Genomic DNA, 25,907 nt, shown 5'->3' on the forward strand with positions numbered 1-25,907 from the left:
CAAACCCATTCCTGTAAGGTGTATCTTGAAGCACTTGTGCTGTAAACCCTAACAGGCACACTGCAATATTCAATATGCCATGAAATGCACGGTGATGAGGCTAGGATAGAAAGGTCATTCATCGTAAGTGACCTAAAACTGAACACAAGGCTGTAACCTCTTTCTACTTCATGGCTTCAGGTTCCATTTTCTTACTATGTATTATTGTATTACTTCTAATGAAGTACTTAAGCAACAGAACCTTATTAAGAGGGAATCATCGTTGTATAGTTGACCTTGTCAGGAAGGTACTGTCTAGACAAGGTCAACTACCAAGGTCATGCCCGAGAATCTGGGTTTTATTGCCATTATAAACAAGTTAACAGTGCCTTTATTGTTGTTGTAAACCCTCGATAGCCACACATGTCTACAAACCTGTACTTTAAGATAATTTCTTTCCTTTTTATTATTGGTTATTTTCCAAATTGTCTCTTTTTCTTATGAAAGCCAGATATTAAAACCAATGTGATCACAGTTGACATGCATTTATTTATTTGTGTTTTTTGAGTGGCGTTTTCTTCCTAGTCTTTCTGTGTCGCATGTGCACGTCCCTCCTAAACGTTTACCACAGTAAAAGCACAGCAAAGCGCAATAAAGCATAGTGTAACACTGTAAAGCCCAAACAGGTATGGTACAGCATATTTAAATGGAAAACCATGATCAACTCTGGTAAATGCATGGGAAACCTGCAAAATGACCATGCAAATGTAACATATGTTTAGAATCCAAAAGCCACCCAGACTCACTGTGACGTTACAAAAGTCTTTTTTTATCTTGTCTCCACTGAGACAGCACTTCGGGGGGTTCTCTTTGAGTAGCTCCGATTGTCATGCAACATTTAAGCACAAATGACTGCTCTCCATCACCCACACAAAACCAATCTTAATCTTAACGATCCAAGTTCTGCAGCCTTTTCACTCCCTGCTGTGTCTCCAGCCTCTTTCCAATGTGTTCAATGAAGTTAATAAGGTTGTCAATACAATGTATCAAGCCTGGGGGAAAACACCCGCGGGGTTACAGTAGCTAAAGGGAACGATACCGAAATCTGACACCACTGAGATCGTTCATTCAAATAGAATAGAAAAAGGTCACCTCAAACTATAGAAAGTGTTTTTTTTTTAGTACAATTACAAAATCCCTTAATTTCCTTCCTTAAAATCTTCATTTTTTATCATTAAATGCACATACTTGAACCTTAGCTTCTGACACAACTAGGCTATATTGATTTTTCACATGGTCAGTGTCACTCTAGCCTAGCACTGATAAAAAGCTCATATATTCTACTGTAAAACTCCCTTGTGTCTCATGGTAATAGCATAGCAAAGTGTAGCAAAGCATAGGGGAATCGTGGCTTAGTGAAAGCAATGTTAAGCATGGTACTGAAAAGTGATGCACTGCCGCTACAGATTCTGACCCTGTCTGTGAAAGGAGGTTCAAATCTCTATAACACACATGCATACAAACAAGGCTTTTTTGCATACTGGTTAAGACACTCGCTTGTGTTGTGCATGGTTATCGGTTTGCACCCAGCCTCCACGCTCTTAAATTAAAAAATGACCATGATAAACTTTTAAAACAGCTATATCTGAAACTAAGAGGTCGATTTGATCACGCTTTCCCCTGCCAGATAAACCACGGCTGGATTTTCATAGAGCATTTCACAGCAACAGTGATAGCCTCTGGATTGCATTAACCACTGATTCCTGGTGAGGGAAAAGGCTAAAATAAAATACAGGGTGGTATATCCCAGCTGGGTATAAATTGATAAAATCAGAAGATACCAAGGTTGTAACACTGAGGGTGGAATTCCCCAGAATGGTTTGTCTGCTTGACCTAGTTTTTGTTTCCCAACAGTGTAGGGTTCACCAAGTTGCATTTCTAACTGGGTGAGGCCTCTCTGTTCTACTTGACATTACTGATGAATCATACAGCCACTGTGATTGGTTCACAACCAATTAAAGCGACACCCACAGAATAAATTAGCTTGAATTGATACCAGCAAGCAAGACCCACATTAGTCAAGACTGCTTTATACACAACAGACCAAACACATACAGTGATGCCATGATGGTTTCTTTAAGTTAGTTCCCAGTTAAACTCCAGACTGGGGTTAGGCTGGTCAGAGCTGCTGTTTGGAACAGTGGTCCAGCTCCTCATTTAGACCACTTCACAATGCTTCTTGGGTGCTTGTAACAGAGAGATCTGCATTAGGGATTGCTAATTTGTCAACAGTCGAAAGGTTTTGTGGACCATTGCTGAGGACACCAAGTTAATTTTGCCAGATTCAAACTCAGTCCTCCAGAGATGAAAGACTATCCCACTGCGCCACCTAGCCTTCCCTTTAACTATACAGACTGACATTCAAGTCTATTGGGAAAATGTTAAAAACTGGATGTTATGACTCAAGGTAAAACAATAAATATAATAAAGCAAATTCAAATTTTGTCAAGAATAGTTCTGTATTCCCTGTCCGACTGCTAGTGTCGGTTCTCCTTTATTTTCTCTTTATGTGTGAGAGGGACACGAATAAACATATTTTATCCCCCGGAAAGCTAACATGACATACATTGCTCAATCACGGAATAATGCGACAAAACACGACTCAAACATGATTCACCTGTGCCACGCGTGTGCAGTGGCAGAGCTCAATGGTTCAGGCCACTGGGACCGTGCTGTACAGTACACTTCAAAGTGAACTAGATTCAAAATGAGTGCGTGCTGTGTGCCAGTTATACTCACTGAGGAAGAACTGCTCTGAACATCCATGACAATGCAGATATTAAGATATCAACAAGAAGAGTTGAGATTCACAATTACAGTAAAGTCTCAGTGAAGAGACGCCAACCCATACACCAGGTCCTGATGATCGAAGAACGTTCTGATGAAGTCCAAGTCAGAAGAATTTAGCACAAGACCTGATGATTCAAGTCCAAGACCAGGCACAGTGTCCAATATGATTTTAAAGACTGTTCCCAATAAAATCCATGGTTAAAATATCTGACATGTAGTGCCAGCAGGTTTCAGTATGAAGAGCCGCTGCTGTGGAAAGAGTGTGGATCAGGAGTGGCCAACCATGTTCAAAACTGTTGTATTCAACCAATTTAACCTCCATCCAGATCCTGAAGTAGGTCATTATATTATTCTACCTGTTAAAGCTGGAGTAGAATGGCCCTCAAGGACTGAGATTGGACACCATGGTGTAGATGAACAAAACATGAAGAGTGTAGTTAGAAAGGGAAAAGGCTGGAGTCCATCTGAGACTGGGTTAGTGTCAGACCAGCGTTTCAATAGCCTTTAAAGATAATGGCCTCTGGTCTAAAAACTCAGCATAACCACCTGACCCTGTTAGGGCTGGCTGCCACCTGCCATTGGGGTCTAGTTTAAAGAGATTTGAAATCTGTCCTGTTCATTTCCATCGGCAGCTGATCGATATCAGTGGGGATTGAACTGGGATGACTCCTAACACATTGTAGTGCTTTTTTATTTTTTACTTCATCATCTGGGGTGAAGATAATATTCACGCTATGCTGAATGAGTACTTATGAATTATTCAACAAGTGTTGAGAGATCTAGCCTTGAACAACTTTTTCATATTCAATGCTTCTGCATGAATAATATATATATATATATATATATATATATATATATATATATATATATATATTTTTTTTTTTTTTTTACCGGATCTCATTTTGGAATCTTCCTTGCATTCATTCAAATCTAATGACAAAATTACCAGTCAAATCACGCTGCTTGGTAATTTCCCATTTTTGCAGTGATCAATAAGGGTTAAGATATCAGAAGTCAGTCAGTAGTTAAATCGGAGACTTCAAATGAACTGGCAGAATAGCATCTTATCCACATGCCAAAAAATCACCACTGATATATCGGAGAAAGATGGATGCTGGTCTATAATGCGATGCTGGTGCAATATGATATGCGGTCTTCCCCCCTCCAGGGGGGGCTGTCTCCATCAGTGATTGCTCAGTGATTATGAAGGGGCTTTGAGACTCTGTATTGAAGCTGCTTTCCAGAGGAAGAATGCAGTGGTTTATCTACAGAGGTGTGGGAGGACAGAAGATTTGTGTGTGTGCGTATTTTTAAAACTAGACCGTTTGTCTATTCTTTCTATCTATTCTGTATTGTAATAGTTGTCATTTATATCACTGTAAACTTAATCTTGGATTTTAAGAAATGAAGACCATGTAAAATGTTTTAGTATAAACATCTATAGGAAGCTATGGACAGCTATAGATTATTTAAGTTGAAGAATGTAACAACCATAATCTGTTGCAGTACTGCAAACTTCTCAGGTTTAAAACTTGTTATAAATTAATTTGTAAACTTTAATGAAAGTTAGCCATGTGCAAAGGGTTAATACGGTACACATTAAACAGAAAGATCGGTTCACGTATGCATAGGCGCAAGACTTATTTGAGAACTAGCTTTCTTTAGCAGGAAATTCTTTAGAATTTTGTCCTGCGATAAAAAATATTAAAAATACATTACAAAAATAAAAACACATGTGCGTCACTTTTAAAGCTTTCCCTTTTTCCACACAGTTGTAAATAACTTCTATAAGGTGAGTTTTATTGTTCTAATTCCATTGTGGGCTGCTACAATAAAGAGTTTCCCTACACTGCCCACTACAGGTCTCAGCTACTCTGGAGGACTGCCATCCCTCAGCATTGCAAGGCTGTGTTTTTAGCTGTTCTCTATGCATGTTTCTTGTGTATAAAAGCATAATGTTTATTAAACTTTGTTACTAGACTAGGAAATTGGTACTTTTTTTTATTACATGAGAGTAGCTGTTATTGACTTCATCCTAATATTGGACTTGGCTTTCATCAAGATAAAATGAGATAGTGGTGGGGACCTACCAAGACGTAGCTTTGCTGCACTATCTGCACTTCTTGAAGTAAGAAAGTGCCAGGTAACATGGATTTGAGTAACGAATTAGATAAAAATGATAAAAGTCGTGACACTGCTGTGACAGACAGTGAACTCGCTCACGGGGTTCAAAAGATCTTGACACCCAGTATCAGAAGGTGAAATGATTTCTAGAGTGATACTTCACTACGTGATATAAACATTAAGCTGGTATCTCTACAAGACGATACAGTCTGTGTGAATAATTAACAAATTACTGTATAGAGCGAGCTGTTACTACAACACCTGTTAACATTGGTTGCCCTTTCAAGATGGTCAAACAAAGGGAATGAACTGGTGGCCATACACATACCCTTTGCTCTTTCGCTCTGTAGAAATGGCCCAGTAGTTGTTGCTACTGAGGTTCAGCCAAGACTCCACCCCCAGCCATTGTTGACACAATTTCTGTCCAACAACAGCTCTTCAAAACATCCTGCAAAGCAGGCATTAGCAAACACACCTGTCCTCGCTTCCAGTCGCTGTGCTCCAGAACTGATATCGGCCCTGGTGTTGAGCAGATCAATGAATGCTTGGTGTATGAGCAGCAGGATGGGAAGCAGGCAGAGGTGAACGATGTTCACAACGGCACCTGCTTGCCTTTGCCTTCAGCAGTGAAGATGATGCAGGGTGGTTCCCCAGAGACCCAGGTCCTATGGAGAGGGGAATCACATTAAGGCTTGTTAGCATTGACACTTGCTCTCCTGTGCCTCCGGCTCGGGTGGGTACAGGATTTTGGCGTTGAGGCCGCTCTTGACCCCATCCCAGCCGTCGCGGGTGACGATGTCTCCGGCCTTCATGAGCTGGTAGATGTCTCGGGTGAGCATCTCAAAGGCTCGGTCTACGTTGCTGTTGTTCTTGGCGGACGTCTCCATGTAGCGCACCCCCAGCGAGGCTGCCAGCTTCTCCGCCTCCTCCCGTGGGACCTGCCGCTCCCTGGCCAGGTCGCTCTTGTGCCCGATCAGGATGAAGACCATGTGGTGTGGCTTGACGTGCTCTGCCACCTCCCTGTGCCACTCCCGCACGTGTTCAAACGCTTTCCGACTGGTCAGGTCAAAGACCAGGAGCCCGCCCACAGAGTTTCGGTAATAAGAGGTGGTAATGGACCTGTGCAATAAATCAGAAAAAAAACATCAGTGTGGTTACATTTTGGTATTCATAAGGGTTTCATCCCTAATTAGAAAACACTCAATGGTGCTAAATTATGAAATACTGAAGGAAACTCAATTAATTCAAAGACAAGTCAAAAGTCAAAACCTTTGTCATTGAATGTATTTAGTTTCTTTCAGTATTTCTCGATTCGTAAGGATTGACGAGATAAAACACTCAGTGAGAATTCAGGAACATTCTACTGTGGAATAATAACAATTGGGATTCTTCCAGAGTCCTGGGATCAACTAGGAACCACACAAGCAATGAGAGGTTGAATGGACTCCTCATGTTCATAAATGTTGACATTCCTGTTTCTTGGTAAAAAAAAACCAACAACTCCAAACCAATTCAATGAAAAATGCTTCTTTCCACAAACTGGTTGTATGTGAAGAGCAAGCCAAAAAGCTTCACAAAGAAATACACCTTATATGAGAAGACACCCATTGAGATTTCATGTTAAATATGGGGTGGTTTCCATTTTCTATTATTATGTGTATGTTTACAAAGACTATGCGGCCCAGAATGGAACATTGTTTTTCACGAATGGGGATGTCATTTTAATGCACACTTTAAGCTTGGTAAGTCTGAGGGGGACAGGGCAGGGCCATTTTGTCTGGTTTATAACATTGCGCCTTCTCAAAAATGCATCAATTTTCAGGGACAAATCATGATCTTACTGAGACAAAACTTCTGCAAATCTTAGTTTAAGAAATGCAGAACACAAACCTCAAAACCAATAATACACAGTGGCAACGGTATCCAAATCAGGGAAAGTGCACACACAGCTTAAAAGGAGCTCACCAAGTTTACCCCAAGCAATACTTTAAACGAAGCACAGAAACCAGGAGCAGTGGGCTACCTAGTCATGCTGTTGATGCTGAATCACTGGGATCCTTTAAGACCTGACTTAACAAAGTTTTCTTATGTTCTTATAGTGCATCCCCTAAAAGTATGCTCTGCTTATTAGGCATTTCACAACAGACATAACTAAATCTAAAACGAACACTGTAATATGTTTCTGTGTTTATTCATGTACTGTCAGAATTTATTGTAAAGTGTCACTCATATAATTACAACACATCTTTCTTTTTTATTAAGGGAAGCATTTACTAAATACATATAGGATGACAAGTTGAATGCTTCAATCACATCTGTTGAAAACCCAGGGGGCCAACATGAAAAACGGCAGCATTTCTGCATTACCATCCATTGCAATATTATTCATATGATTCTTTTGCTTAATAGAAAAAGCCAAGAGGTAGCTGTAAATGTGGGGATGGAGGGATGCAGAATCACAGTTACTTCTCAAGCACAGTTTACATTTTAGAGATATCTTTTTCGGTTTGGTCAGGCTGCAGCTCAAAATATTCTTTGAAGATCCAGCTGTGGAACCCACTCGTCCCCTCCTCTGACACCATGCTCCATCGAGATGATATGAAAGCACACACAGCAGCACTCAGTTACCTAACTGGGGCACGGCCACACCTGTGATTGTTGGCAGGGACAGATTTAACCCCATCCCTGCCAATCTCACATTCCCACACACATTTCGCCCTGCCACAGTAACCTGAAAGATAGGCAGGGAGGCACTTTGACTGCCAACCCCCTGGAGAGGCTGAAAATGAGGTGGAGACTGAGGAGGAGGAGACTGTAAAGAGAGTTGGGTTAAAATGTACCTGGCTACTATTGGTAGCTGACATCGACTGAAGGTGAGACTCACCGCAAGTCTGTCTTTTGGTGATGGTTGCAAATCCTGATCAAATCTGCAGGTGCATTTAGTTTCCTGCCTACACTGTGTATAGCTTTACATTTTAGCACTGTTCTAACTTGTACTCTTGTCTCTTCCAGTTATACAATCTCTGAAACAGCAGGAATCACACAAACACTCTGACGGCTTTCTAGAGAAATGCCTGGTCCCCTGTTGTGGTATACAAATGACCAGGAGTACTCTGCTTCTCTGACATCAGGACCTTTGAGAGGCTAGCCTAGGTGACACAGCTGGCTAACGCATGATTTCTCATGATTTTTGCTCTTAGGCTGGAATTTGAGATTCTCAACCTCCAGTAGTGTGCAAATGTATTGGGACACCTCAAGATCTGTCAGTTATATCCTTTATATACATACCTGCATGGAATTTAAATTTTCAGTACCGATATAGAAACAATAGGAAACTCGTGTGAAAATGTTAGCCCACTTTGTGCTTTAATTAGGCATCTTAAACAACTTCTAAAATTTGACCATGTGTGGCCATGTGTTCCCTTTCTCTTACTATTTTAAATTAATTGCATGTGTGGCCAATTAAAGTCATTAATTAAATGTCCTCAATCTGGTGGCATTCTGCGAGGTTCTGTTCCTCGTTATATTGAAGAATAACTCTTCACGTACAAATTTCAGCGTAACTCTATTCCAAATATGATATTTAGACGGTTGGTAATGCGCCGGTCACCTGTCACAACCTGCCCCATACTGGGGTTGATTTTCACACGATATGGGGTTGGCTGTCACAAAGTATGTTCTTGGTTTTACAGTAGACAATAATGCAACATTTTCTTTTTTTTTTTTTTTTTTTTTTTAAATAACATAAGGTTTCTACTGTGTACAATGACAGAAACAGTTGTATTTTTACTTTTTATGTGAACATAAAAAATATAGACCTATATATATATTTGAAATGTTGACCCATGCTACAAAATAATACCACAGCCTCCACAGAACCGGAGGACAAACAGTAAATAACTTAAATAAGCTTTATATGGTGACATATCCCACATGTTGGTGTAAAAAAAAGTAGAAAGAAAAAATATAAGACTTCTTCCTACAGGATTTACATATGACAACCAACCCCAAAAACTGTGACAATCTGACCCAACCAGACTTTACATGACAATTTAATTCTCTCAGTACTACTGGGAGAACCTACTGGTTTTGTTTTTAAACCAAAAGATAGCCAGTATCTGGTTCTATTTAACATGGCCATCAGTTCAAACAAACTCCAATACTGCTAAGAGTTATAACATAAATAACAAGACATACATTTTTTACTTTGGGTATGAAAAAAAAAAGTGCTAACCTTTATGTTGGATGGAATTGACCTCAAATTACAAGATGGCTGAGTTTCATACAATAGAACACACATTTCAGTTAGCATCTCCTGCTTGCGCCATCCAGTTTCAGTTATAAGCACTGTGACAACCAACCCCTGTCTCCCCTACAGCACAAGAAGATAGAGGGCTACTTTTCACTACTGTTTATTTAATAAATCCACCTAAAGCATCAATTGTAACAGCTGGACCACATTTGCATTCGAATTGAATGAGGGCAGTTTAGCATTACATACATGCGCGAAATTTGGTATAAAAATATATAAACAAATAAACATTTAACATGGTTATGTACCTATGCATATTCATTAAACTGGTCTAGAGCATTCTCTAATGCATTATTATGACTTTCCTACATGCAAAACTAATGCTTAGCTAGTTCATAAATAATCCCGTACAGGAAACATTTTCGATATATGCTTCCTTTTTATATTTCGACCTGAAAAATAAAAACCAAAAACCAAAAGGCTGCATAGAAAGGGCGCGTTTATAAGACATGCACAAGGCAGGATGGGGAACGTGCAGACCACACCGCGGCGATCACGCGCCATCGATGTGGTCTGTGTCGGGTTTGTTCTCAATGTAATTACGCATTACAAGCTGCACAGTAAAAAGTGATCACCCTTAAATGATTATTTACTGTTTGAAATTTAGAACAGATTTAAAACGTTACATTCTGCCTTTAAACAAGTGCTATTTTTTAAGGTGTGTGTTTTTTAACCTGCTAAACCGCACGCAAAACATAATTATCCTTACAACTGTAACTATACGGGAAATACAGGTTTCTAATACAGGTATATTTTAAACCTGCTCTTTATTATTATTATTATTATTATTATTATTATTATTATTATTAGCAATTAGACCCGTAGCCTACCTCCAACTGCACGTCGTTGACATTTACAGCGAAAAAAAAACCGTTCCACGTGACCTCGACATGTCTGTTTATACAATATTACTATATTCTAGGTTAGATATCGGTGCGCAGCATGTAGTGTGTTGCCTATTGTTTAATTTACAGTGATTAAAAAATACTCTTTCTTCCTAACAAGAATCCACGACAATGCCTCAATGTGTATGTCTTGAAGGTTGGAGTCGGCTATGGTTCTCACCTGAATCGTTCTTGCCCAGCCGTATCCCAAAGCTGCAGCTTAATTTTCACCCCCGGCTCGATCTCTAATGACCGTGCATAAAAATCCACTCCGACGGTAGGGTCAGCAACATCACTGTACACGCCGTCTGTAAAGCGCTTCAGCAAAGAAGATTTGCCCACCGTCGAGTCCCCTAGCAAGATTATCCGGAACTGGTACTGCCACAAAATATCCATGGCATGGTTGACAAAAATCTACAGTAACAAAGCGTTTCTTTCGTACAAATTATAAATAAGAGCTCAATACGTTTGCACAGCCGGCTACTTTTTAATCAGGATTGAGTCTCGGTGATGCGTGCGTTCTCCTCCGCCGCTGTGTGTCTTTGTGTTGCTGCTGATGACATGGACTGCTAAACGGAGGAGACCGTATGTCATGTGATGTTAGCATGTGCACTGTGTGGAAGTGCAAATTAACATGCTTAAGACAGCACGAATTAAATATGATTGAGTAGTCTCACGTTTGTTGTTTTTCATTTCATTTTTCATAACACAGATATACCGATAGCCACATTCATTATAATATTGTAAAGCAAACCTATTTGATATGTGTTATTATTTGCCTAACCCAATATGTGCCAGTACAGATTCTACAACGCTTAACAACATGACCTGTACAATTAAGCACTGTTTAGGTAGGAACCTTTACATAAGAAACATAAAAAAGCACCTGCTAATTTGTCTGGGTGTGAACTCAAAGTACTCTCGACTAGGAATATCATGTTCATATTGTGTGACAGTTCATTTTTAAAGCGTCAATTTTGTGCACGTCCGCCTATCTGCATTCTCTACATAGTTTTGCAGTCTGGAAGCCCGAAGCAATACAAATACGTTTTTAAACCTGTGTTCTGTTTTATATGTGACTCCTGCGTATCTATTTACTACTGCATTCCCTTTGTGTGCACTGTATTTGTGTTTGTATTTGACCTCATTAAATATCAAATATCATCACAAAGACATTAGAGACTCTGCCACAGCTGTCATTAACTGCACCATGCCATCCTGTGTGTTTAAAATGTATTCCTCTTATTAGCATTAGCGACATTGCTTTAGTACTTCAGATTATTTGGGCTTTCACTTTTCTGCTATAGATCTAGGTACTTCCTGTGCTGTAGGTCATGTGGTCTGACTGCAGTTAAATTAGAACCACAAGAAGTTAAGTAATTAGGTGCCGGGAGGTTTCATAATCAAAGAACCACTGTTTCAGAAAAGCGGACCCTGTGATAACATTAGTGATGCTAGTGCTGATAAGAGATATGATTTTAAAGCTTAATGTTTAGGCAATTTCATTTTGATCTGCTGACAGTCCATTGAGAACCTGGCTTCCTTCTGCATGCAGGGCTCAGAGTGCCTCACAGATGGGTGGCTACCATACTTCTGTTCCATCTGTCTGTTCACATTAATAACCTGAACCAGGGGCAAATTGAATGACACAGCCTTGGGCTCTGCTTTACTTATCTGAACAGCAGCTGGCTCAAAGGACAGAAGGGGTCACAATCTATAATGCAAAATGCCTTTTTTTTTTCATGTGTAAATTTCTTATTTTGTGAGTGGGTCTATTTTGTAATATTTCCTTTATAAACCAGCTCATGAGAAGTAAACCACGCCACAGACTCAGCCAACCAGAGGACACCTATTTCAACTGGCAAACTCACTTAAAACATGAGACAGGTCTGTTTTAAACAATGGTGCATACTTTATCATGGATAATACCCTAATTCAGGCTAGTGTAAACAAGTATTATTTGGGTAAGCCCTGCGGTTGAAAGAGAATAGCCTGTTTTGAAATCATGTGTAGCTGAGTTTTTGGGTAAATAGAAACATGACATAAATGCAAAAATACTTTGTGAGTGAAGTCATGAAACGCACACACTGGGAAATAGTGTCTTCCATGTTATATTTATTAGTCCTGTTGAAATGTATCAGCGGTTCCACTTTGACTATTTGTAAAAGACCTGAGAAGGAAAGCGGTCATTTTTAGATGGGTTTGCACACCAGCTTGATTTCAGTGTAAGCAAGTTGCTGCATCTCTGTGTATCCAGTATATACACTGGAAACCTACCAATCCCTCCACTGTTTTCAAACTCTCAGTCCCATGAGCAAGGTGTGGACATCATACACATATTGAGCACCTTGCTCTTCTTAAAAAAATGTATGTTTTAAGACCAATCCAGACTCAAATACACCAATAAAGGCACTGGGAAAGCTTTAGGCCTGCTTTCAAACACTAGGTGTAGGAGCTGGCATGTTATGATCCCGCCTTGGCTAGTGTGTAACCTCAGTCACGGCTCTTAAAGTGACAGTGGCTAATAAAGAATTCCATAGATCTTCCCGGTTGTGCATTCCATCAGCTACACAGGTCTTAAACCTGCAGTTTAGTGTTATAGCAAACATGTCTTTTCATTTGAAACCATATCTGGTACTAAAGCCAGTTCTCAGTTTCTAAGCCTTATTCACAGGATGCACCTGTACTTTCTGGGTCATTTCACTTCAGCTGTGCCTTCTGGGTCAAAGCAATTGAGGGAAAGAAGCCATGGATGGGGTGGGGTCAGGTGAGATGACCAAGGAAGCGCAACACTACTTAAAAGCATGGCTGGAAAACCAATAATTCTTTAGTGTACATGTTTTAAAATGTCTACTACAACATTTATTTTTCTTCAGAACTAAACCTATATAACAGATTGAAAAGTGCACAACAGATATGATTTATAGAATGCTTTTACTAGCTACAATCGCTTTTATAGGTTAAAAGTACTGTGTGCAGTATAGTGGCCTGACTCTCGGTCTCTATATTCCAACAGAAAAATAGTGCTGAACTATTCACTTCTTTTATTGGAATGGCATTGGACATGGGACCTTGTACAGCTGCTCAGTATGATAGTCACTTTCTCAGCTATGTAAATGATTAATCCAGTCCCCTCAGAATGACTGTGACAGAAGTCAGCACCCTTTCAAGACAGTGAAATCGGTTCCCATCACCCAAAGCTGTTTTGGAAATCATTAGTGACGCTCTGCTGTTCCAATGATTGTCCTCTCCTCCCTCTGCCAGCCGGGTTATTCAGGTCACAATATAGCACACCTCCTAACCACTAATAAAAATAATATTTCCTTTTTAAAATAGTGCATGAAATAGAAGTATATTAAAAGCTTATGGTGTTTTAGTTGTTAAAGAACACTATCAAACTGAACCTGATTTCTGTGTCTATGTGTGTGTACCATTATACTTTTTTTTTTTTAATTCTACATTTAAAACGATTTTTAAAATCCCCAAAGTAGTTTTAAAAATCCATCTGCCACAGGGACTGAGTTAAAAGCACTTTGAAATCGGTCCCATGGATTTCCATTGGCAGCAGATCACATAGTTTGAAACAAGACTCTGTCGGTGCCAATTAGCACTGAGGCTCTCCGGCAGAGTTTGATCTCTTCAACTGGTTCTGATGGAGGAAGGGACTTTGAGCGTCCAATGTGAAGGATGCTGGAGGCCGGTGTTAAACCTGGTATTGCAGAGAGAAAACCTGAACTAAATGAACGATCAGGACAACAGCAGAGGCAGCTGAATTCACTTTCTGTAGAAGCGGTAATTTTACTAAAGCGTCATACATATACAGTACCTTTGATGGCGGTAGCCCAAGTTTGACATTACAAGGAGATGGAAATGCACCATTCATGACAACTGGCCTATATTCTTATTTATTATAAACAAAGAGGAGAGGTCATACCTTTTATCGGACTAACTAAACAATAATTAATCACAAGCTTTCAAGACTTCCCAAGGTCTCTTCTTCAGGTGAAAGTAGAAAAGAGAGATTGATGTTTACATTCAAAGGTGGCATCAGAACTTCAACAAAAGGAACCCATTTTAAATCACAATTCTAATACTTTCCTACTTTCACCTGAAGAAGAGACCTCGGGAAGTCTTGAAAGTGTGATTAATTATTGTTTAGTTAGTCCGATAAAAAGGTATCACCTGTCCATCTCTTTGTCTATCATCTCTGGTCAGATATGGCTACCATTTCACCTAGCAGCAACACATTTATTACAACAAACACAGGGCCTGAATTATTAAGGTCTCTACATATTCTTTGACTCATTAGTAGAATTTAAGGCCTCAAATGTAAAGTTGTTAGTTATCTATCACTAAGATCACTGTGTGTTTTGTTTAATAAACTTTGCTGTAGTTTATTGCTGTTGCAAAAAACGTGTTGAAAACAATTAACAAGAAAAGTTAATTTAAAAAAGCATGTTAATCATATTTTCAAAGCATTTAAGGGAATGAAAAAAATCACATTTATTTACGTTTTTGGACAATATCTTATGCAGAAAAACGATACAAAAGTGGACACTGAAGCATCCTGTAAATAAAAATAAAAGTAAATAATAAAAAAGGCATCATCTTGCAAAGACAGCTATGGGGCTTTCCCTGAAAACCTGCCACCCTTGCTTGGAACACAATACTGAACACAAACAGCTTGATAAGAGAAACCTGACTCCTTAGCACAGAGAGGCTCTGATTCAGTCTTCAAATCCTGGCAACACAAACAGTAAGACAGTAGAATGACTGATGACTTTTCTTTTTTTACAATTTTGAAATTCTGTCAAAGTAACCCCAGTTTTTAAAATCTTTATTTAGCACTCATGATAATGGCAAAGGCACTGGCTACTTTTAGGCATCGCACAGGCTTCCACTCCAAGGAAATTCCCATCAGTCCCAACCTGAAAAACCCCACCGTTCATTCACAAAGCACGGGGTAATCACCCAAGACTGTAACAACCAGCCATGCATGGGTATCCTGGAATTACCTGGAATAAGTGGTTGATGCAATATCCAAGAGGATTTACCAGCGCTGTAAAATCTCAAATTGTGTGTAAGTTGTAGTATGTGGGGTAATGTCTAGGGAGAGTGCTTGAACAGTTACTTCCACTGCTGCATAACATACACTAACTAGCTAAGAAAAATGAAAATTAACTTAATAGCAGTTAGGGCAACTTGGTGCATTGCTGGAGTGGAAACAGGTAAGTCTTGTCCAGTGTTAAAGGTGTTTGTGGTTTGCACTTTTCTGTTGCATGTCACAATACATTTCATATGTCTGCAGATTTGATCTGTCTTGACCCGCTAGGCTTTCTGCAGATGTTGCCATTCCAGAGACACCAGGAAGTCTGTCTTGATGGACAAATTGGTCAATGCAACTAATGCCAGTTCCACAGGCGCAGACTGTGAAGTCAGTGATATATTTTCCCATGATTGTTGCTGAATAGTTGCACACCACTCACATAGCTTATATATAGTAGGCCTTTTGGATCACATGACATGTCAAGTGCTCGCATACATTGCAGACTAGGAATTTTCAATTTTTAATTACATTCTCTATTATTTTAGCCAGTAAATGTGCATATTACTATATACAGGCAGGTTCTACAGTACAGCTAATCTTTAATATAGGTTTGATTGCAGCGTGGTATTCCACATTCAATCAAATGTTATTCCTTTAATTATATCAAAAAAAGTGATCTGTCAGTCAGTCAATCATTCGATCCCCCTTTGTCACGCAGTACACATTAAATAAACATATTTAGTTTAGCAATTCCGAGTCCTGAAATGAACTGCACTGCGTTATACTGCAAGCTGATTGTCTATAAACACAAATAAAACAATATAATTCAATATGCTGTCATGCATGCATGGAGAAACAATACAATCATGGCTTCATAGCCTTCCATCCTGCGTAAGTGTAATACAACCGCTATATGAGGAGTACAGGTTTTACATGAAACCATTTTAAAGCAGTTTGTCATCTATAGTTGAAAAGCTTGAACACAAAACAAGAAAAAATACAATCGAAAATCAACACTCTAGATTCTAGGAAATACTGACAGGTATATAATGTGTAGCATAAGAAACACTAACAATATTCTAATATACAGGACACTGATAATGCAAAATGGTAACACCTACGTAATACAAACATGAAATGAAAACCTTGCTGTAACAATATACACTCACTTGTGCACAGAAACACTCCAGCCTGTTTGGAGATCAGAAGATATATTGGCTAGCACCAGGTGCCATCACCTACATTATTTATTAATTTACAGTGTTCACTTTTGTGGCTAACTGTACTCAAGATTGTTCTGCTGATACAGACTTCAGGCTGGAGTACAATGTCCAGACACGTTGCCATAACAGCTTACACAGACAAGAGCACTTATGCACTTCGTTCCACTGTTCAGGTCTATGACTGTACTGATCAGCTGCAAGCCTGTGAAAGAAAGGACCTTCAACTTGGAATGGGCAGCTATTTTTTATCTTCTATGAAATAACTCCCTTCAGTGTAACCGTAGAGACCACTATGTAAAAAATACTATTAGATTAACAGGGCTTTAGGACATAATTGGGTCAGTTAAATTGATCTGGATCCTCCCTGGCATTGTAATTAGTTTAAGAGACAGAAATACACTGAAGACGGTTCGCCTTCTGATTTTCATAACCAGTAAATGCAGGCACTGGTACTTCTTACCCCTATTCTGGTCACAATAACAAGATCATTTAAAGAAATACTTTATACCCTTTGAATATCCACAACATTACATCTGTCCTTAATCAAGGTTTCTCGTGGATATTTGGCGCTAATAAAGTCACATGTTCTGTCTTTGAGCAAGAGGGGTTATTAAAAGGAGTTCCCTTGGTGTGTTCGCCTGTCATTTCCTTCCCCTCTGAAACAGTGAGTTTAAGATTTGCACTCACTGTTTCAAAGGGGAGGAAATTACTAGTGCACAACGCCCCCCCCCCCTCCCCCTGCAAGTCAGCATTTTTCAGAGACTATAGATAGAAAAAGTGTTTGTGACCTTGCTATATATAAAACAGAGGGTACAGTACAAAGTATTTCTTTAAAGCAAAAATATGCAAAGGAAGCAGAAAATGGTCACTAAGAAACAATAGGGGATTGATAAACTACACAGTTAAACCTATAATACACAGTCCATCTATAGACATGGATACATACTGCAATACAGATAGATATCACCTCAGTCTTACCTGGGTATTTGCTCAGGGGCAAAGGCATTTGCTGGGGCAAAGGCAACTATTACTGTAAGCATCACAGTCCAAACCAGACTTATAACAAGGCATAGGTTTTAGTGAAGAATGTCCACGGAGTTTGGGAAGAATATTTAGTCAGAAAGTATGTCAGTAAGTGCTGTGAGTAGCATAAAGAAGCATATCACCACGCGAATATGCCTGAGGTTCAGCAAACCCATTTGAAAATGGATTCCTGGGATGCTGTCGTTAACACGAAATCGCTGATTAACATTACATTTCCAGCATGTGGAATATGTCCTTGTAACAAATATCCATGTGTGGCGGCATAACATTCAGGTGAGTGGTTCGGACGGTATTGAGAACCAATCGCTACCCAAACCAATCAATCAGAGGCCAGACAAATACATCACCAGCTGCCAGGATGCCTATCCATGCAGACACAGATTCTGAAACTCTCAATAGAAAGATCCTGCCAAGTTACATCACAATCCCCAGAAGGGTGCTGAAATCTTAAGGGTGGCAAACCTGCCTCCCAAACAGGGGATAACCCCTTATAGAAACGTACCACTGTAAATCTGCATGGTAATTTTGCACTTTGCCCATGCTTTTTTTTACCATGCTTACACTATGTATTTGCTATGGTTTGCCATTGTTTTTTAATATGCTTTACCGTACCTCTCTGACCTTTACGATGTTTACCAATGCTTTACCTTGCTTTCACTGTGCTTTATTACACTTTGCTATGCTTTAACTATGGTAAACGTGTATAAGGGATCATTTAAACCCTGGAATGAACTCCAAATTAGCTCCAAAACTTGAAGTACTCTGCATTCACATTCTGAGTGGACCCCTGAAGGTCATTCTTTGGCTGCTGCAGGCTGGGAGGTGCAACCTTAAAGTTTTCATGATTATTTGCACACTGGTACTTTCTGTACACTTTTCCAAAACCAGTGTACACTTGAAGTACTCTGCATTCACATTCTGAGTGGACCCCTGAAAGTCATTCTTTGGCTGGGAGGTGCAACCTTAAAGTTTTCATTTGCACACCGGTATTTTCTATTACCCCCATTGAATTGCATGCATGAAGTAAAAGTTCACACTTTGATCAACACTGTATGTTTTCCTGTCCGCCCTGTACTTGTAAACCTGAACAGAAAACAAAAGAAGGTTCTGTAAGATGTTTTTTCCCCAGGGAGAGTGATTTCTAAATCCCAGTACACTGTGGATTCTTGGTATCCCACTGTCCCTCCCGGTCTCTAGAAGTCCTCCAGCAGCAGCTCCTCGATCTCTCTCTCCCAGGCCTCGCTGGCAGCCCCCCTCTCTCCCGGCTCCACCACCTCAAACTCCTGCAGCTCCCTCTGCAGCTCCCTCTCCCACTCTGGGATCTCATCTGCGGACAAGCACAGGCACACCCTCACGGTCAGCGTCCTTCCCTTTCTAACACAGCTAGGAACAAAAGTTTCGTCCTGAAGATAATTATAAAAAACTGCCTCTAATTCATAATAAATTTAACACCACAGGAATAACAGCTGATGCATTGGAATTCATAGGAACGTGCAGCCATTATTTTAAAAGTGTAACCCTTTTTCAAGTATAATGCAATATAAAGAATCCAGCATCTGTCGCTTCCTGTGCTGTAGTTCTGCAGCTAGACCAGAGTCAGGGAGTGGAACAGGTTCTACAGGAAGCCTGACACAACTTCTACTTCATTAACTGTGCCCAGGAAATATCTGCATATTCCAAACTGAAGTATAAAATTGTACTAATAAACCTTGAAAAGAATGCCAGTTTCCCCATGTGAACCCTGTTGCTTGTTCTTACCCTGCTCTTGCTCCACAGCGGGGTCCTTTTCTCCCTGGCCCATGCCCAGCTGCTGCCTGTCTCTGAGCAGGTCCTCCTGGTTGAGGGGGGACAGGGACGTGTTGAAGGAGTCGCTGATGAACTCTCCGCTGGGGGGGCTGACCGACACATCATCCAGACTGACCAGCTGCAGAGACAGGGGGAGGTGAGCGAGGCACACAACACAACACGTCATCCAGACTAACCGGCTGCAGAGACAGGGGGAGGTGAGCGAGGGACACAACACAACACAACACAACACAACACATCATCCAGACTGACCGGCTGCAGAGACAGTGGGAGGTGAGGGAGGGACACAACACAACACAACACAACACAACACATCATCCAGACTGACCGGCTGCAGAGACAGTGGGAGGTGAGGGAGGGACACAACAGACCACATCATCCAGACTGACTAGCTGCAGAGACAGGGGGAGGTGAGTGAGGGACACAACACAACACATCATCCATTTCTGGATATTATTTCTGGATTTATAGTAATTGTACCAATTGAGATGTACCTGTGCTGGTCCTGTGAACACAAAGTGAATAAACTAAAGTTAACATTAGTAAACTGTGTTTGTGTGCTCAGTGGCAGCAGCCTTACCGGACGGATCTGCCTTGTGTTTCTCACAGAGATAGCTGGAGTCTGGGCTGCTGTTGCATCTGCAATGGAAACACATGACAGAGACATTGAGTGAGGCACTGGCAAAGGGAGAGGAGTTTGAAACTGCTTAAACATCACAACAGGGTCGACTCTAACAGTCTAAACAGCGGCAGACCTTAAACAGCAGCTTCAAAATCATCTTACTATACCTCCAAATACGTCTGATGCCCACCGGGTGACACATTAGTAAAAAAACAACACATGGAACAATATTGCATTTGCTAGGGGGCAGAGTGTGGAAACGTTCTGGGGAAATGACAGATAATCATGAAACTGGATTTTGTTACTTGTTACTGATTACCTCTGCAGTGGGTGGGGAGAGACACAAAACATGCTGAAATGAAGAGCTTTTATAAGGGAATTGGTACAGTTCTCCCTTAGAGATCCCATATATATTCTTTTGATATCAGGCTCTATTCACAAAGCTTTAACTCATGACTTATGTGAACAGAGCCCAATTCAAAGTCTTTCGTCACTGTAATGTGGACTATTAAATGGATACCGCCGTGCTTTAAATCCCTAGACCCACCCTGCAGCTCTACATATTTTTGCATATAGAAGATAAACACATGCTCTGTTAGATGTTTGATTTTATATCTCAGTAGCTGTATTTAGATCCGCTGCTATTTAGATCAATTGAAGAGATCCCTATATGTGAAATAAACAATACAGTTCTGAGAATGAGAACGCTGTTCTAAATGAGAGGTAAGACAACAACCTCATTGTGACAGAGTTGTGAAGGCAGGAGGACAGCACGTACCTGTGATGGGTGTCTGGTCTCCTGAGCCTCTCTCTGTGTCCCTCTGTCTCTCTGTGTGCTGGGAGGCCAGTGAGGACAACTGAGCAGACTGTCTGACCAGAGACACACGGTAGAAATAGTTCCTCCAGAAGACCTCCTCCTTCACACTGCGACACCGGCAAAACAGCAGGGGTCACATCAGGAACAACTCAAGCAACAAACTTTTCCACAGATTTGTCAAGAAGAATCTCTGAGGGTAAATATATTAGACACTAAGAGAAGTCTGCCAAACTCTTGTAAGTTTAGCCTCAATTTAGCATTGATAAATGGATGATTGAGTGTTTAAAAGATGTTAACTAAAGTGCAAGTGCTGAGGTTCTGGCTCCTTGTGTTACAGGTAAAAGGATCCCTCCTGACCCTGTCACCCATGCCCTATTATTCACACACTATGGCTACAAAGGTTACTATGCAGAAAGATCACAGAAAGCAAATGATACAAAAAATACACAACTGAACAGTCCCAAGATGCTGCTTTTATCTCAGGGTTTTGGTTCTCAAACTGTGAAATCAAAACAAAATGAATTTAGCTACTCTTTTGTGGTCATGATAACAACAAAGCTTAGTGCTCATTAAAACAAAAAGCCTACAGAATCCAAAAACGACAAGCTTCTACTAATTAACAGGCTGTTGTCTTTGATTGAAACATACATCATTTAGATCAAGGGAAATACTGAGAAAAAAGAAATCGCTGAAGTGTTTTGAGTACAGTAGCTCAGCTGCTAGAAAATGTGCTTATCAAAGATGCTGCTCTATATTAAAATACTAGAATGATTTTTATTAATCAGGTTCCCCTGATTTGTGGCAATACTGGTCAGAAAACGGTATTTTCAATTACAATCTGGGTTATAGATTTTGTCAAGAGACTAAGGGCAGTAGTGAAACTAGAAACAGTCTGATTGAATTTTATTACAGATCACACTAACCGACACCACCATTGATTTTCGAATGTAAAATACAATCAGGAGCCCTACTCAATAATGATCTGCAAGCCTGTGCATAGTACGTGGGTGTTGGGCTCAGCTAGGAGCCTTTTACCTGTATCACAGTTAGCAAAACCTTGGGCTTGGTGCTTAAAAATAAAACAAAAGATCTTCAGTAGACGGCAAGGGGAGTTTTGATACGCTAAAGAGAGGTTCGGGATGTGTTTTAAATGGTTGGTTGTCTCTCCTTTAAGTCATGGAATTGTCAGTGGCAATCAATGCTGTGTTCAAGATGGAATTGGCTGGTTAAGGTATGCAGTGAGACACTGTCTCGCACACACAGTATTGAGGAGTGTGTGCACTGGGTTAACTCACTGTCTGGGCACAAGCTCGAAACGCATGCGGCTCAGCATTGCATCCTCCTGCAGAGTGACCATGGCGACCGGAGCAGCCTGGCTGAAATCAAACTGGAAGTGAACCCCCGCGGGGGGGTCGCGCAGGAAATTCCGCCGGTCCTGAACAGAGAGAGGGGGGAGACAGAGAGAGGGAGAGGGAGGAACATCGTGAAGAAAATGAGGTCAGGAACAAAGAAAGAAAGAAATGAATTCCACTTTTTCTATGGTATTGTTCTCTCTTTAGAGACTCAGAGAGGTCTGTAAATGAACTACATTAATAATGTTACATTAATAATAATGCCAGTAACTGACATTGCGAGCCATGGCTGTAAACACACAACAGCACAAACAAGTTGATATCACTGCGAGGGTTGTCATGTAAATTGTATAGCTTTTGTTTTTTTTAATCTTTAAATTACACTAATTATCAATTATCAATATAAAACATATTCAAGAATTGATCGATAAGCACCCGTACAGCGAGCTCGGGGTGCCTTTCTGTCTGCCTGTACATGCGTGTGTATGAACCTGAAACGGACTGCAAGATAGAATTCAATACTCACCAATGATAAGGACAGGATCTGCTGTTTCATTGACTCCTCATCACTATAGCCAACCCAGAGTGGAACTGCAGCCTCTGCAACACACAAGACCAAGCCTTCAGAACACAGCCAGGCGCCTGTGGCTCACTAAAGAACACACCCCATGATGTGTTACGTTATAATTGCTGCAGATCAGGATATACGGAAAATACTGCAAGGTTTCAAACAGTACAGATCCACCGTGGGGCAACAGAAGAATGGAAGTTTTTTTTGGAGAATTAACCAGGGGTAAAATTTGACCATGACGGTATCTTTAATGTGCACAGTAGACATGACCTCCTGGTTTCACCTCATAGTGGCCCCTATATTGTATCAACACCATGCCGGGGCATTGATTGAGCTCTGGCCCAGAGATAGAGCGCCTCCTACTGCAGCACCTAGTATAAATTAGAGGTCTCCCTTCTAGTGAAGCCCAGCCTTAAGGTTGGTTTATACTTCTCTCGCAGACAAAAGCCGTACGTCAGCTGCAGACACTTCTACGGGTGCGCCAGAAGGACTGAAGCACCCCAGAGTTTGCAGACTTTTTGACGCAGCAAAGTGATTGTAGCTGTTGGTCATACTTTCAGCCAGTCTGCGTTACTGTCGGTGTCAACTTGCGACTAGGGTTGCCAACAGGCTCCACAATCCTGCGACACTTTGAGATGGGATTTTAAAATTGCCCGTCTCATGAATGAAGTGAATGTGCACATTGGCTCATATATATTTTTATGAGCAGCAAACAAGTAAAACTGATCAGCTGAGCAACGTTACTGATTTGATGGGGAAAGTAATTGCATACAGAAAATAATGATGTCATTCCGACCGTCGGAGACCACTGACTGAGACCAAAAATTGGGTCGCAGTCAGAAGTATAAACCAGCCTTTACACATTGGTATGCAGAAGCTGCATACTGTCAAGGTGAAAACTATCCTACCGAACCTTAATTGCCAGGTCGTCACTGTCAATGAGAATTTGTACTCAATTGACTCATCTGGATAAGGTTTTGATTGACTGATTGAATTCAACAGGTATGACAAAGCACAATATTATGAAACCACATTCCTGTTTAACTGTGATAATCAGTGAATGAATGGCCTTCACTCATGTCTAGTTTACACTAAACAAATAAACCCCTGCTGTCTGATCACTCCACAAAGTGTATGCTTTTATACAATTTATCTATCAGGTGCTGACAATCTAGTTTGTGTACATTACCTAACAAGGGGGTTAGCTTGCAGGATGGTAGCATATAAAAGAGTTAAAAGGCGTAACAGAAAAATAAATAAATGCAGTGAGAAGGTGTCTCTGTTTTATATATATATATATATATATATATATATATATATATATATATATATATATTATTGTATATGTTATTTTGAATAGTATTCCAGCTTCTCTCAACCCACCTGCTTTTCTCTGCTGCTGTTCCTTTACAAAGCTCTCCTGCTCCCTCTTGAAATCTCCCAGTATTGTCTGTAAACAATACATGGTTCAGTTACTACTGCTCATATCTATGAAGGAGTTTCACACCGTCTGTCTGTCTGCCTGTCCACACATCCGGCCATCTCTATGTCGCACTTGCAATTTTACATTCATCTGTAGAATTGCTTATCAAATTCTATTATCAATTTACAACCAAATAACATGAAAATATAGATTTAATTAAAAAAAATAATTCAAACAGGTTATTAGAAACAGTAGCTTCTGCAGTGTTTTTGCAGTGAAATCTTTATCACTAAAGATCTATTCAACAGAGCTAAACAGTGCTGGATCTAAATAGTGCCATCGTTTTAATGATTAAGATAGGACCTTCCTGGACTTTTATATGTTTTTACAGACAGAAATACAATCTATCAGATTTTCCTAACCTGTTTTAACAGTGCGGTATTTAGATACGAACAGTATGTTTAAACATACTGTCTCAATATCCTCAGAGCAGAATGGTCAAAAATGTGATGTGCTCTGAACTCCATTGGTTACAAGCTTCTACAAGCTTGATTTCTGGCATTCTGAGAACACTGAGGGTGCAGTTTCCTATAATCCTGGTATTTCCCACCTTGTCTATGATTCCATTAATGGGATGCTGGTCTACGGATTTGCGGATGGTCTGGGCCGTCTCCAGCACTGATTCCGACACTTTCTTAGAAGCCAACGTAGCAACACCGAACAGGTAACCTGAAGAAAGAATTCAAAAAGCCAAATAAAGGAGGAGCTGATGTCTTAAATAATTGCGTTTGAAGTACCTTTTATGAAGAAGCAAGTTACCTTACATCTCTGTTACAGACATGCAACTTTCCCTATGCACTAAGATCATATGATGTGGCTACTTTCAAAATCCCTGAATTGAGCTCTAATATGGGCCAGCACCTCATCTTTGAAAATAAACACAGCCTCTTCACAATACCTTTTTAAATCTGCATACACTAACCGGCCCAAGCGAACCAATCAGCTCAAGGGGAGCCACGCCCTGGCAATCTGCAACAATTTTACCAAGACCCTCTCTCAAGTCTTACTGACTGACAAGCACATCCAAAGCCGGGCGCTATTTTATTTTTCTTCATATGGGTGTTCATATTATTCTGCAGGCTATTTTAATGAAGGTTAATACATAGTATTTTTACATAGACTTTTAAATGCTGCTATGTTTGCGACACTGATATTTTGTTTGAACATATCCGGAATAAACGCGTAAAATCCCCCCCAAAAAGGTGACGAGATGTGTTAAATGGTATTATGACGAGATGTTCTGAGTAGTGCATGTACAACGTGCTGCTAAACTTGATATGAAACAACTATTTAAGCTGTTTCACCTCGCTGTATAGTAGTTGTTTTTTTTTTTGCTTCGTATGTTTCAAACGACGTATTTCGTGAAAAAAAAGCCTGACATCCATATAGGGCTATGGTGTATAACCGTCATAGTGGACTAACTTACTTCCGATTCTTTTGGTTTGCTTCGTCAGTTTTTCAGTTTTGGTGTCTTCCTCGTTCCCCGGGTGTCCCACGGTCGGTGTAGTCTCTCCTTCGGGGCCCAGGGTTTCTATATCCCCCGGGCCACTAAGCCAGTTGCTAAAAGACAGAGATTTAAACATGACAGCTTGATATTGACCGCTGGCTATCTGACACTCGTTGCGAACCTCATTACTGTGTTGATAAACATTATCATTCACAGACAACTCTGCCCGCGGTACAGCGCAGCTGCAAAAGCAAGGGCTTATGGGAAATGCAGTTTCGTTAATTTTTTTTCGTGTCCCTCATTTTTAACCCATCAACTATGACAATGCAGCTATAAATATGATGTA

The 25,907-nt window shown here is 40.3% G+C and overlaps 2 protein-coding genes across 2 annotated transcripts; both read right to left on the bottom strand.

Moving 5' to 3' along the window:
• Nucleotides 1–3,720: 3,720 nt before the first annotated feature.
• On the bottom strand, nt 3,721–10,760 carry LOC131699725 (ras-related protein Rab-39B-like). Its single transcript, XM_058997658.1, has 2 exons — nt 10,331–10,760; nt 3,721–6,072 (listed from the first exon to the last, which is right to left on the bottom strand). The coding sequence occupies exons 1-2, from the start codon at nt 10,543–10,545 to the stop codon at nt 5,649–5,651; spliced, it is 639 nt and encodes a 212-aa protein (XP_058853641.1). The 5' UTR covers nt 10,546–10,760; the 3' UTR covers nt 3,721–5,648.
• Nucleotides 10,761–14,460: 3,700 nt separating this feature from the next.
• Nucleotides 14,461–25,807, bottom strand: LOC131699726 (synapse-associated protein 1-like). The gene is made up of 9 exons (XM_058997659.1): nt 25,541–25,807; nt 24,665–24,783; nt 24,015–24,081; nt 22,587–22,660; nt 22,004–22,143; nt 20,670–20,815; nt 19,850–19,908; nt 19,222–19,387; nt 14,461–18,790 (listed from the first exon to the last, which is right to left on the bottom strand). The coding sequence occupies exons 1-9, from the start codon at nt 25,695–25,697 to the stop codon at nt 18,657–18,659; spliced, it is 1,062 nt and encodes a 353-aa protein (XP_058853642.1). The 5' UTR covers nt 25,698–25,807; the 3' UTR covers nt 14,461–18,656.
• Between the last annotated feature and the right edge of the window lie 100 nt (nt 25,808–25,907).

The sequence above is a fragment of the Acipenser ruthenus genome, chromosome 23 (assembly GCF_902713425.1).
Source record: "Acipenser ruthenus chromosome 23, fAciRut3.2 maternal haplotype, whole genome shotgun sequence".
In the NCBI taxonomy this organism is placed as follows: Eukaryota; Metazoa; Chordata; class Actinopteri; order Acipenseriformes; family Acipenseridae; genus Acipenser; species Acipenser ruthenus.

Coding starts and splice junctions, on each gene's coding strand:
- LOC131699725 (XM_058997658.1), bottom strand. CDS start 10,545: ATGGATATTTTGTGGCAGTACCAGTTCCGGATAATCTTGCTAGGGGAC. Junction 6,073..10,330: donor GCTGGGCAAGAACGATTCAG/GTGAGAACCATA, acceptor TTTATTGCACAG/GTCCATTACCACCTCTTATT.
- LOC131699726 (XM_058997659.1), bottom strand. CDS start 25,697: ATGTTTAAATCTCTGTCTTTTAGCAACTGGCTTAGTGGCCCGGGGGAT. Junction 24,784..25,540: donor GCAAACCAAAAGAATCGGAA/GTAAGTTAGTCC, acceptor TTCTTTCTTCAG/GTTACCTGTTCGGTGTTGCT. Junction 19,388..19,849: donor ACACAAGGCAGATCCGTCCG/GTAAGGCTGCTG, acceptor CTGTCTCTGCAG/CTGGTCAGTCTGGATGATGT.